This window comes from Theropithecus gelada, chromosome 12 (assembly GCF_003255815.1).
Source record: "Theropithecus gelada isolate Dixy chromosome 12, Tgel_1.0, whole genome shotgun sequence".
Lineage (NCBI taxonomy): Eukaryota > Metazoa > Chordata > Mammalia > Primates > Cercopithecidae > Theropithecus > Theropithecus gelada.
Window position 1 is genome coordinate 77892192 of NC_037680.1, and position 13193 is coordinate 77905384.

Sequence of the window (13193 nt, forward strand, 5' to 3'; positions counted from 1 at the left end):
GGCACTTTTAGAGCAGTGAAACTATTCTGTATGACACTATAATGGTGGCTACATGACATGATATATTAGGCAAAACCCACAGAATGTACAACACAAAGAGCCCTAATGTAAACTACGGACTTTAGTTAATAAGAATGCATCCACAGTGCTCATCAACTGCAACTAATGTGGCACCCCAATGTAAGATACTACTAATAAAGGAAACTAGTGGTGGGGTGGGGTGGGGTAGTATATGGGAACTCTCTGTACTTTCTGCTCAATTTTTCTGTAAACCTAAAACTGCTCTAAAAAGCAGCTTCTTGAAACAAACACACAAACAAACTTCCACTAAAGAATGAATAGAAGCCTGTGCAAAGGTCCTTAGAATGCAAAATGCTCATTGTGTTTGAGGACCCAAAGGAACACCAATATGGGTGGAATAGAGACAGTAAGGATAGAGGGCCATGGTGAGGAAATACAGGGGAGCCTGGTGGCACCTGAGAGGACAAGGTAACCTAAGAACAATGGGGACCCATTGAAGGGTGTTAAGCAGAGAAGTGAATGCACGTATCTCACTTGCTTATATTATGCTCCAGGGGATGGACTGGAGGGGCAAGAGGGAAAGCAACAGAACTAAGGAGGAGAATACTACAGTCATGTAGCTGAGAAATAACGGTCTAGGGTAAGGTGACAACAGAGTTGGAGGGACGTGGATGAATGTGGAATATGTTATAGAGGATTGGCTGAGGCTGCTGGGTTGAATTTGGGAGAGTGAAAGGAAAGAAGAAATCAAGGATGACTTCAGGTCTAGGCTTAGAACAGCTGAGGGAGTTGACAATTTGGGGGCTAAATCTCTGGTGGATAATTGAGTGTGGAGCTGGGCATGTTAATTTTGAGGTGCCTGTATGTCACCTATGCTGAAATGTCAAATGGGCAGTTGGATGTACAAGCCTGGAGCTCAGGAGAGAGGCAAAGCTGGAGGTATCAACCCAAGTTATCAGCACAGAGATGGCTTTTACATCTGTGTGAACAGATGAGCTCTCCAAAGGAAAAACGGGAGATAAAGAAGAGAAGGGGGCCTGGGAACCAGCCTCAAAATACTCCAGGACTTAGAAATTAGGTGGGAGAACAATGGGGTGCCGTTGAAGGGTTTTAAGCAGAGTTCTAGTTCTAGTAAAGAAGATTGAGAAGGTGTGACCAATGAGGTGAAGGAAACGCCAGAAGCCCATGAAAGTTAAGAGAGGTGAATGTTGCAAGGAGAGAGTGATAAATTGAACCTGATACTGCTCATGTCAAGTGAGGTGAAGCATTCTTTGGATTTGGAAACTCAGAAGTTACTTGTGATTTTAACAAGAGCAGTTTCCATGGCTGGGATGGGAGCAGAAGTCAGGTTGAGGTGTAAATGGGAGATGACCCTTCTAACAGGTTCTGCCTCCTGTCATTTTGATTCTTCAGATTCTCCTTCACATTGCTGCCACAGTTGTTTCCCCAAATAATACTCTCCTCCTCAAAAATCTCCAGTGGCATCCCATTTAGAGAAAAGCAAGTGTTGGGGCAGGGAGTGGAGCCCTTAAATAGGGTGGCATCTGAGATGGTGGCATTTGAATAAAGACCAGGAGGAGGAAAGGAAGAAAGTCATGTGGATATTTGGGAAAGAACTTTTCAGGAAGAGAGAATATCAAAGCCCCCAAGGTAGGAGCATCCTGGCCTGTTAAGGAAACAGCAAGGAGGCAAGTGCCTCTGGGGTGGAGTGATGGAGGGAAGAAATAGAAAGAGATGTGGTTAGAGAAAGGAACCACCAGCAAGGAGCAGGTAGAACAATCCCCAGAGCCAACACCGGGCTGGGAATAGTTCATGGTCCCACCAGGCAGAGTAGAAAATCCTTCTCATACAGAGGGTGTGGTGTCGAGTACTCAGAGGGTATTACCTCAACAGTGGGGGAAAATTAGTTCCACACTAAACACTGCTTTAGTTCTGCCCAACAAAGCTTAAAAAGCAAGGCTCAAAAGGATCAAACTGTTTCCAAGCAACTTAACTACATCCCAGGGCAAAGCTCAAGATTATCTAAAGGAATATAAAAATATTCAGCACCCAACAAGGTAAACACCACAATGGCTGACATCCAAGCCAAACTTAACCAGGCATGCAAACAAGGAAGTATGACCATAAATGAGGAGAAAAATCAATGAAGAGAAACAGACTCAGACATGATATAAATGACAGAATTAGTAGACAAGCTCATTAAAATAGTTATTATAATACACTGGGTATATCTTCCTCCAAAACCCATTTCTTGAACTTGTAGGACAGCATAGTCTGTTTACCTTTCAATGATGCTGAAGCCCTGCCTGGGCTCTAAGATAGAATTCATTTATAATGCCTTTATAATGACTAATATTTTCTCAAACATGTCCATTCTGGATCCAAGTCAAATTCTCAGTGATGGAAGAATCACACATCACCTTGTGGATTTGAACAGCTCCTCTTCAGTTGTCTCCCACAGACTGCCATAAATTTGTCCCAGAATAGAGTCTCTGAGGAAGTCATCGTGTATGAGGTACACTCAGAGTTTAAGGAGGGGCTTGGTGACAGAGTTCCAAAGGAGACAGTTTTATACTTTTCAGAGCTCAAAGGGAAGAACTTGGTGTTTTATAACTGAAAGATCATTTGTGGTTTGAACCTTGCTAGAAATGAAAGTCATTCAACATTGAAGATCACATAGTATATTGCTGATCTATTTGTTCAAATCAGACTTTAAAAAGGCGCACTGGCTTTATTTTACAGATAATTTCAAAAATTCTTTTTAACTTACTGAATCCAGTAAACTCAGCTTTAGGTCTTCCATTTCTTATTGGTTTTGGAGAAATTACCATCGATTCCATTATACTGACAGCCTGTTATTTTACTGGTGTATTTGTAACATACCAAGTCCACAGGAAAGGAAGAAAAAGCTTACCTCTTTGGTTTTTCTCAGCTCTTCTAATTGCAAGGTATCACTCTGATGTTGTTTCAAGAGCTCCTAAAAGCAATTTTATTAGGAAAAGGTTAGCACTGTGGTTCTGGCACATCTTCTAGGGAGTTAAGAAAGCCAGGCTAGGATTCAGGAATATAATATTCACCAAAGCTTAGACATTACTATAATGAAGAACACATTATAAACTAATGACATGATATGTTGAAGTTAATGAAAATCTTACTTAAGTTAAACCTCATCACACTGACAAATACTAAAAGAAATTATATTTTCATCAAAAGCTTTTGTTAAGTCAGTGTATAGATTCGATACTCTTAAGAATTCATCTCTCCACAGATTGATCTTTATATTCAATGAAATCCCAGTCAAAATATCAGCAAGTTTCCTTGATAAGCTAATTCTAAATTGACAAGCTAGTTCTAACATTTATGTAAAAATACAAAGAATGCAGAAAGGCAAAATAATCTTGAAAAACAATAGCAAAACTAGATAACCTTTGCTACCCGATTTCAAACTTCAGTAGTCAAGACAATGTGTTGTTAACCTAAGTACAGAAAAATACTCTAACAGAATGGAGAGTCCTATACCCCCAAATACAACAAAGACACTATTAGTCTGATCTCACATTTCTATGAAGAACTACCTGAGAGACTGGGTAATTTAAAAAGAAAAGAGGTTTAGGGCAGAGGTTCCAAGATGGCCAAACAGGAACAGCTCCAGTCTACAGCTCCCAGCGTGAGTGACGCAGAAGACGGGGGATTTCTGCATTTCCAACTGAGGTACCGGGTTCATCTCACTGGGGCTTGTTGGACAGTGGGTGCAGGACAGTGGGTGCAGCCCACGGACTGGGAGCCAAAGCAGCGCCAGGCATCACCTCACCTGGGAAGCGCAAGGGGTCAGGGAATTCCCTTTCCTAGCCAAGGGAAGCTGTGACAGACAGCACCTGGAAAATAGGGTCACTCCTACCCTAATACTGCACTTTTCCAATGGTCTTAGCAACAGCACACCAGGAGATTATATCCCGCACCTGGCTGGGAGGGTCCCATGCCCATGGAGCCTTGCTCACTGCTAGCACAGCGGTCTGAGATCGAGCTGCAAGGCGGCAGCGAGACTGGGGGAGGGGTGCCCACCATTGCTGAGGCTTGTGTAGGTAAACAAAGCAGTTGGTAAGCTTGAACTAGGTGGAGCCCACCAGAGCTCAAGGAGGCCTGCCTGCCTCTGTAGACTCTACCTCTGGGGGCAGGGCATAGCTGAACAAAAGGCAGTAGAAACTTCTGCACACTTAAATGTCCCTGTCTGACAGCTTTGAAGAGAGTAGTGGTTCTCTCAGCATGGAATTTTGAGATCTGAGAACGGACAGACTGCCTCCTCAAGTGGGTCCCTGACCCCCGAGTAGCCTAACTGGGAGGCACCTCCCAGTAGGGGCTGACTGAGACCTCATACAGCCGGCTGCCCCTCTGAGATGAAGCTTCTAGAGGAACCGTCAGGCAGCAACATTTGCCATTCTGCAATATCTGTAGTTCTACAGCCTCTGCTGGTGATACCCAGGCAAACAGGGTCTGGAGTGGACCTCCAGCAAACTCCAACAGACCTTCAGCAGAGGGTCCTGACTGTTAGAAGGAAAACTAACAAACAGAAAGGACATCCACACCAAAACCTTATCTGTACATCACCATCATCAAAGACCAAAGGTAGATAAAACCACAAAGACGGGGAGAAACCAGAGAAGAAAAGCTGAAAATTCTAAAAATCAGAGCACCTCTTCTCCTCCAAAGGAATGCAGCTCCTTGCCAGCAACAGAACAAAGCTGGAAGGAGAATGACTTTGACGAGTTGAGAGAAGAAGGCTTCAGATGATCAGTAATAACAAACTTCTATGAGCTAAAGGAGGATGTTCAAACCCATCGCAAACAAGCTAAAAACCTTGAAAAAAGATTGAAAGAATAGCTAACTAGTATAAACAGTGGAGAGAAGACCTTAAATGACCTGATGGAGATGAAAACCATGGCATGAGAACTACATGATGCATGCACAAGCTTCAGTAGCTGATTTGATCAACTGGAAGAAAGGGTATCAGTGATTGAAGATCAAATGAATGAAAGGAAGTGAGAAGAGAAGTTTAGAGAGAAAAGAGTAAAAAGAAATGAACAAAGCCTCCAAGAAATATGGGACCAGGTGAAAAGACCAAATCTGCGTCTGATTGGTGTATCTGAAAGTGATGGGGAGAATGGAACCAAGATGGAAAACACTCTTCAGGATATTATCCAGGAGAACTTTCCCAACCTAGCAAGGCAGGCCAATATTCAAATTCAGGAAATACAGAGTACACCACAAAGATACTCCTCGAGAAGAGCAGCTCTAAGACACAAAATTGTCAGATTCACCAAAGTTGAAATGAGGGAAAAAATGTTAAGGGCAGCCAGAGAGAAAGGTCGAGTTACCCACAAAGGGAAGCCCATCAGACTAATGGCGGATCTCTCAGCAGAAACCCTGCAAGCCAGAAGAGAGTGGGTGCCAATATTCAACATTCTCAAAGAAAAGAATTTTCAACCCAGAATTTCATATCCAGCCAAACTAAGCTTTATAAGTAAAGGAGAAATAAAATTGTTTATAGACAAGCAAATGCTGAGAGATTTTGTCACCACCAAGCCTGCCTTATAAGAGCTCCTGAAGGAACCACTAAACATGGAAAGGAACAACTGGTATCAGCCACTGCAAAAACATGCCAAATTGTAAAGACCATTGATGCTAGGAAGAAACTGCATCAACTAACGAGCAAAATAAGCAGCTAACATCATAACGACAGGATCAAATTCATACATAACAATATTAACCTTAAATGTAAATGGGCTAAATGCTCCAATTAAAAGACACAGACTGGCAAATTGGATAGAGTCAAGACCCCTCAGTGTGCTGCTTTCAAGAGACCCATCTCACGTGCAGAGACACACATAGACTCAAAATAAAGGGATGGAGGAAGATCTACCAAGCAAATGGAAAACAAAAAAAGGCAGGGGTTGCAATCCTAGTCTCTGATAAAACAGACTTTAAACCAACAAAGATCAAAAGAGATAAAGAAGGCCATTACTTAATGGTAAAGGGATCAATTCAACAAGAAGAGCTAACTATCCTAAATATATATACACCCAATACAGGAGCACCCAGATTCATAAAGCAAGTCCTTAGAGACCTACAAAGAGACTTAGACTCCCACACAATAATAATGGGAGACTTTAACACCCCACTGTCAACATTAGACAGATCAATGAGACAGAAAGTTAACAGGATATCCAGGAATTGAACTCAGTTCTGCACCAAGCACACCTAATAGACATCTACAGAACTCTCCACCCCAAATCAACAGAATATTTATTCTTCTCAGAACCACATTCCACTTATTCCAAAATTGACCACATAGTTGGAAGTAAAGCACTCTTCAGCAAATGTAAAATAACACAAATTATAACAAACTGTCTCTCAGACCACAGTGCAATCAAATTAGAACTCAGGATTAAGAAACTCACTCAAAACCGCTCAACTACATGGAAACTGAACAACCTGCTCCTGAGTGACTACTGGGTACATAACAAAATGAAGGCAGAAATAAAGATGTTCTTTGAAACCAATGAGAACAAAGACACAACATACCAGAATCTCTGGGACACATTTAAAGCAGTGTGTAGAGGGAAATTTACAGCACTAAATGCCCACAAGAGAAAGCAGGAAAGGTCTAAAATTGACACCCTAACATCACAATGAAAAGATCTAGAGAAGCAAGAGCAAACACATTCAAAAGCTAGCAGAAGGCAAGAAATAACTAAGATCAGAGCAGAATGGAAGGAGAGAGACACACACACACAAAAAAAAAATTCAAAAAATCAATGAATCCAGGAGCTGGTTTTTTGAAAAGATCAACAAAATTGATAGACTACTAGCAAGACTACTAGCAAGAGAAGAGAGAAGAATCAAATAGAGGCAATTAAAAATGATAAAGGGGATATCATCACCGATCCAACAGAGATACAAACTACCGTCAGAGAATACTATAAACACCTCTACGCAAATAAACTAGAAAATCTAGAAGAAATGGATAAATTCCTGGACACATACACCCTTGCAAGACTAAACAAGGAAGAAGTTGAATCCCTGAATAGACCAATAACAGGCCCTGAAATTAAGGAAATAATTAAGAGCCTGCCACCCAAAAAAAGTCCAGGACCAGACAGATTCACAGCCGAATTCTACCAGAGGTACAAAGAGGAACTGGTACCATTCCTTCTAAAACTATTCCAATCAATAGAAAAAGAGGGAATCCTCCCTAACTCATTTTATGGGGCCAATACATTCCTGATACCAAACCCTGGCAGAGACACAAGAAAAAAAGAGGATTTTAGACCAATATCCCTGATTAACATCGATGCAAAAATCCTCAACAAAATACTGGCAAACTGAATCCAGCAGCACATCAAAAAGCTTATCTACCATGATCAAGTGGGCTTCATCCCTGGGATGCAAGGCTGGTTCAACATACACAAATCAATAAATGTAATCCATCATATAAACAGAATCAAAGACAAAAACCACATGATTATCTCAATAGATGCAGAAAAGGTCTTTGACAAAATTCAACAGCACTTCATGCTAAAAACTCTCAATAAATTAGGTATTGATGGGATGTATCTCAAAATAATGGGGGCTATTTATGACAAACCCACAGCCAATATCATACTGAATGGGCAAAAACTGGAAACATTCCCTTTGAAAACTGGCACAAGACAGGGATGCCCTCTCTCACCACTCCTAGTCAACACAGTGTTGGAAGTTCTGGCCAGGGCAATCAGGCAGGAGAAAGAAATAAAGGGTATTCAATTAGGAGAAGATGAAGTCAAACTGTCCCTGTTTGCAGATGACATGATTGTATATTTAGACAACTCCATCGTCTCAGCCCCAAATCTCCTTAAGCTGATAAGCAACTTCAGCAAAGTCTCAGCATACAAAATCAATGTGCAAAAATCATAAGCATTCCTATACAACAATAACAGACAAACAGAGAGCCAAATCATGAGTGAATTCCCATTCACAACTGCTTCAAAGAAAGTAAAATACCTAGGAATCCAACTTACAAGGGATGTGAAGGACCTCTTCAAGGAGAACTACAAACCACTGCTCAACGAAATAAAAGAGGGCACAAGCAAATGGAAGAATATTCCATGCTCATGGATAAGAAGAATCAATACTGTGAAAATGGCCATACTGCCCAAGGTAATTTATGGATTCAATGTCATCCCCATCAAGCTACCAATGACTTTCTTCACAGAATGGCAAAAAACTACTGTAAGTTCATATGGAATCAAAAAAGAGCCCACATTGCCAAGACAATCTTAAGCCAAAAGAACAAAGCTGGAGGCATCATGCTACCTGACTTCAAACTATACTACAAGGCTACAGTAACCAAAACAGCATGGTACTGATAACAAAACAGAGATATAGACCAATGGAACAGAATAGAGCCCTCAGAAATAATACCACACATCTACAACCATCTGATCTTTGACAAACCTGACAAGAACAAGAAATGGGGAAAGGATTTCCTATTTAATAAATGGTGCTGGGAAAAGTGGCTAGTCATATGTAGAAAACTGAAACTGGATCCCTTCTTCACACCTTATACAAAAATTAATTCAAGATGGATTAAAGACTTAAATGTCAGACCTAAAACCATAAAAACCCTAGAAGAAAACCTAGGCAATACCGTTCAGGCCACAGGCATGGGCAAGGACTTCATGTCTAAAACACCAAAAGCAATGGCAACAAAAGCCAAAATTGAAAAATAGGATCTAATTAAACTAAAGACCTTCTGCAAAGCACAAGAAACTACCATCAGAGTGAACAGGCAACCTACAGAATGGGAGAAAATTTTTGCAATCTACTTATCTGACAAAGGGCTAATATCCAGAATCTATAAAGAACTTAAACAAATTTACAAGAAAAAAATCAAACAATCTCATCAAAAAGTGGGCAAAGGATATGAACAGACACTTCTCAAAAGAAGACATTTATGCAGCCAACAGGCACATGGCACATGAAAAAATGCTCATCAACACTGGCCATCAGAGAAATGCAAACCAAAACCACAATGAGAGACCATCTCATACTAGTTAGAATGGTGATCATTAAAAAGTCAGGAAACAACAGGTGCTGGAGAGGATGTGGAGAAATATGAACACTTTTATACTGTTGGTGGGACTGTAAACTAGTTCAACCATTGTGGAAGACAGTGTGGCCATTCCTCAAGAATCTAGAACTAGAAATACCATTTGACTCAGCCATCCCATTACTGGGTATATACCCAAAGGATTATAAATCATGCTGCTATAAAGACACATGCACAGGTATGTTTATTGTGGCACTATTCACAATAGCAAAACTTGGAACCAACCCAAATGTCCATCAATGATAGACTGGATTAAGAAAATGTGGCACATATACACCATGGAATACTATGCAGCCGTAAGAAAGGATGAGTTTATGTCCTTTGTAGACACATGGATGAAGCTGGAAACCATCACTCTGAGCAAACTATCGTAAGGACAGAAAACCAAACACCACATGTTCTCACTCATAGGTGGGAACTGAACAATGAGAACACTTGGATACAGGGTGGGGAACACCACACACCAGGGCCAGTCATGCGGTGGGGGTAGGGGGAAGGATAGCATTAGGAGATATACCTAATGTAAATGAGGAGTTAATGGGTGCAGCACACCAACATGGCAGATGTATACATATGTAACAAACCTGCACATTGTGCACATGTACCCTAGAACTTAAAGTATAATAAATAAAAAAAAATTAATAATAATAAAAAGAAGAAAGAAAAGAAGTTTAATTGGCTCACATTTCTGCAAGCATGGCTGGGGAGGCCTCAGGGATATTACAATCATGGCAGAAGGTAATGAGGAAGGAGGCCTGTCTTGCATAGCTGGAGCAAAATAAAGAGAGAGAAGGGGGAGGTGCTACAATCTGATCTTTTGAGAACTCACTCACTATCATGAAAACAGAAAGGGGGAGAATCTGCCCCCATCATTCCATCACTTCCCACCAGGCCCCTTCTCCAACAATGGAGATTACAATTTGACACAAATTTGGGCAGGGACACAAATCCAAACTGTATCAGACACTAAGGCAACTCAATGGGGAAAGGAAAGTATTTTTAAAGAATGATGCCGGGTCAACTGAATATCCATAAGACAAAAATGACCCATGACTCTTACACTTCACTTCCTACACAAAAATTATTCAAAATGGATCATAGAATCATAAAAACTAAAATTTTAAGGCTTCTAAAAAAATAGAATATCTTCATGACGTTGGAATAGGCAACAATTTTATAGACAGGACACAAAAATCTGTAACCATAAAAGTAAAAAAAGATCATTGCCTTTCATCAAAATTTAAAGCTTCTCTATATCAAAATATATCATTAACAAAATGAAGAGGCAAACCATAGGCTGAGAGACAATATTTACAAAATGTGTATCTGACAAAAAAAGTTGTATCCACAATATAAAAAGTACTCCTACATATCAAAAATAAAAATATAAGCACCTCCTACTTTTTCAAATGGGAAAAGACTTGAGCAGGCACTTTATGGAAGAAGATATTTGAATGGACCAATAAGCATATGAGAAAATGCCCAACATAGTCATCAGGGAAACGAAAACCATAATGAAGTACCACTTCATGCCCACTGGAATGGCCAAAATGAAAAGACTGGCAAAACTAATTGTTGTGAAGGATGTAGAGCAACTAGAATTCCAATTTATTTAAGATGCTAGAATAAAATGGTACAACTACTTTGGAAAATAGTTTTGGCAAGTTCCTATAAAGTTAAACCTGTACCTGTCCTAGAGCCCAGTAATAGCACTAGAGCTATAATAGCTACAGTGAAGAATGAAAAGGATATTCAGAGATGGGATTTTGGCAAAATAAGGATTTTCAGTTTCTGCATGTTTAGCATTCTGTTATTTCCAGTTAATTATAATTTTTGTTCTAAGAACCCTTTGATAAGACTGTCTAGCCTGTGGGAAGATTGTCTAGCTAAAGGACAGCAAGACTGTCAGTCTGTTTGCATACATTTCCAGAAAGCTGGGAGAGGAGGATTATGCCCAGAAAGACAAAAAGATCACCTAATTATGGAGGCACACCTGGGGATTTGGATGTATCACCTGGACTACACATTCAGTCACCAAGGTGGTTTGGGCTGAGTTACCTCCTTCTCTTGAATGAAGTTCTCAAAGACAGTGCCGCAGGATTCATTTATTTTCTTCTCTTCTTCTCCTGACTCCAATTCGAATTTTTTGGTCATCTTTTTTTCTGTGGAAGTGACAGGAAAGCACATATATGTATAAAGATGGGAAAAGCAGGTGCAATGAGAAACCCAGAATATCTAAAGAGAAAAGCAATTCCAGACTCAAGGTCATTGCAGCCTGTTGTTCAGCCTCTGACACTCACCTGGAGGTGCTTGAGGGTGAGGTGAGCATGGTGGTTGTCCTCAATCACATTAGTCATATGGGATTTACCACCAACATCTCTGGTTCTTTTGTGTGTAGTTTATTTTGAATCTGTTGCTTTTTATTTTGTCCATTCCCTCTGCTGACATAACCACTATGCTATCATGGATATCCTTATCTTAAAGTAAAGCTCTTGGCTAACATTACTTTGCCAGCAATAAAATTCATCCTGTACTTAGTGCTGGGGTAGAGGTAGGCTTCAACTTAGTGTTCAGACACTAAGGCAACTCAATGGGGAAAGGAAAGTATTTTTAAAGAATGATGCCGGGACAACTGCAAGGAAACCTGCCAGTAGAGCCCCAGTATCAAACAGGAGGAAGGAGGGGCGAAGGGAAACAGATTTCTTCAGTGTTGCAATTCTGGGGAAGGACAGGGAGTGTCTGGTCTGACAGGGTAAGCCTCTGACTGAGCTGGATGGTGAGCAGCTAAATTCTGGTCTTCCAAAACTGGTGGTTACATCTTTACTTAGACTTTGGCAACATGGGAAGAGAGTCGTTATGAGTAGCTAGAATCTGGGATATGACTTGGGTTCTATTGCACTAAAATTCTAGGTAAAGCCCCAAACAGAAGCAGCTCCCCATCCCGTTCCCCAGCCTTACTCCAGGGTCTTCATATTACTTTCTGGCAGTCCAGAGTGCCTACCAGAATGTGAATTAATTTTCCCATGTAGTATCTGCATTTAAATGAGTAATTTGTTAAAATCAACTAAATCTGAAATGAATGTGGTTGGCGTGGAATGCAGAATAGGTCTGTAGAGGTCCCACTCCTACCTCGACTAGTCTTCTAGGCCTGGAGTAGTCTCCACAAATTCTCTTCTTTTTTCCTTTTATGAACAAGTTCAATGGAGATCGGGGGTACACCTATAGAGTACTTTGTATGATGCAAGCTCTGTGTTGTTGGAAATATTAAAAATATTTACCAAGTGTGAATTCCTTCTGGAAGATGTGGGAATATAGAAGCTCTTAGTATAATGGATTGTGTTGTTCCTATCTGCCCCCCACCCACATGCGAGCGAACATTTCACATTCTAATTAAAGAACTCTTGGAACTTTGAGTTCATCTGTTTCTAGATAATAAGTCTGCACTCCCTACAGGGATTCTAGCATTTGTTCCAGCCATCATGGGCAAACTTGGACCTAATGAGTTTCAGAAGGTATAGGCTTAGACTCTCTTAGATCAGATGCCTGAACTTCAAAAAAGACCCTACCCTTGTTGTCATTTTGCTTTCATGAAAACTCTGGGCACCTTCCATTCAGGTATCTAGCATGTGGCCCATCATCCTTGGTAAGCCCAAGGCCACCTTCCTCAAGTCAAGACCAGACTTCATGGCAGTTTTTTAATACATTTGTCATAAAAAAAAAAAAAAAAAAAAGCTAGAGTTTCTGTACTCACTTTGCTGTAGCAGGATATTTTCTCGCTCCAACTTCTCATCCTTCTTCCATTTTGCCTTCTGTTTTGACCACTTCTCTTCCATTTCATCATAAATACTGTCCTGGGGAGGTACAAAGGCATCATGAAGAAAAGAGTCCTAAAATGAAGGTGATCTGGAGAGGCTGTAAAACTCAACTCAGGGAGGACTTCTCTTGGCACTGCACAGTGGCCAGGGCCCAGCACCGTGTTCTGTGTATCTTCCCTTACCTGGGGCCCTCACTGAGTGGGTCCTCCATG

At 40.8% G+C, this 13193-nt stretch overlaps 1 protein-coding gene across 1 annotated transcript in view; it reads right to left on the reverse strand.

Annotated features, from left to right (window-relative positions):
• ALS2CR12 (amyotrophic lateral sclerosis 2 chromosome region 12) overlaps window positions 1–13193 on the reverse strand; it is a 62691-nt gene that overhangs the window by 1775 nt on the left and 47723 nt on the right. Inside the window, exons 10-12 of the mRNA XM_025404847.1 lie at window positions 12918–13017; window positions 11225–11328; window positions 2936–2998 (exon numbers count right to left, since the gene is read on the reverse strand). Of these exons, the coding sequence (XP_025260632.1) occupies window positions 2936–2998; window positions 11225–11328; window positions 12918–13017 (267 nt within the window). The remainder of the gene's footprint in view (window positions 1–2935; window positions 2999–11224; window positions 11329–12917; window positions 13018–13193) is intronic.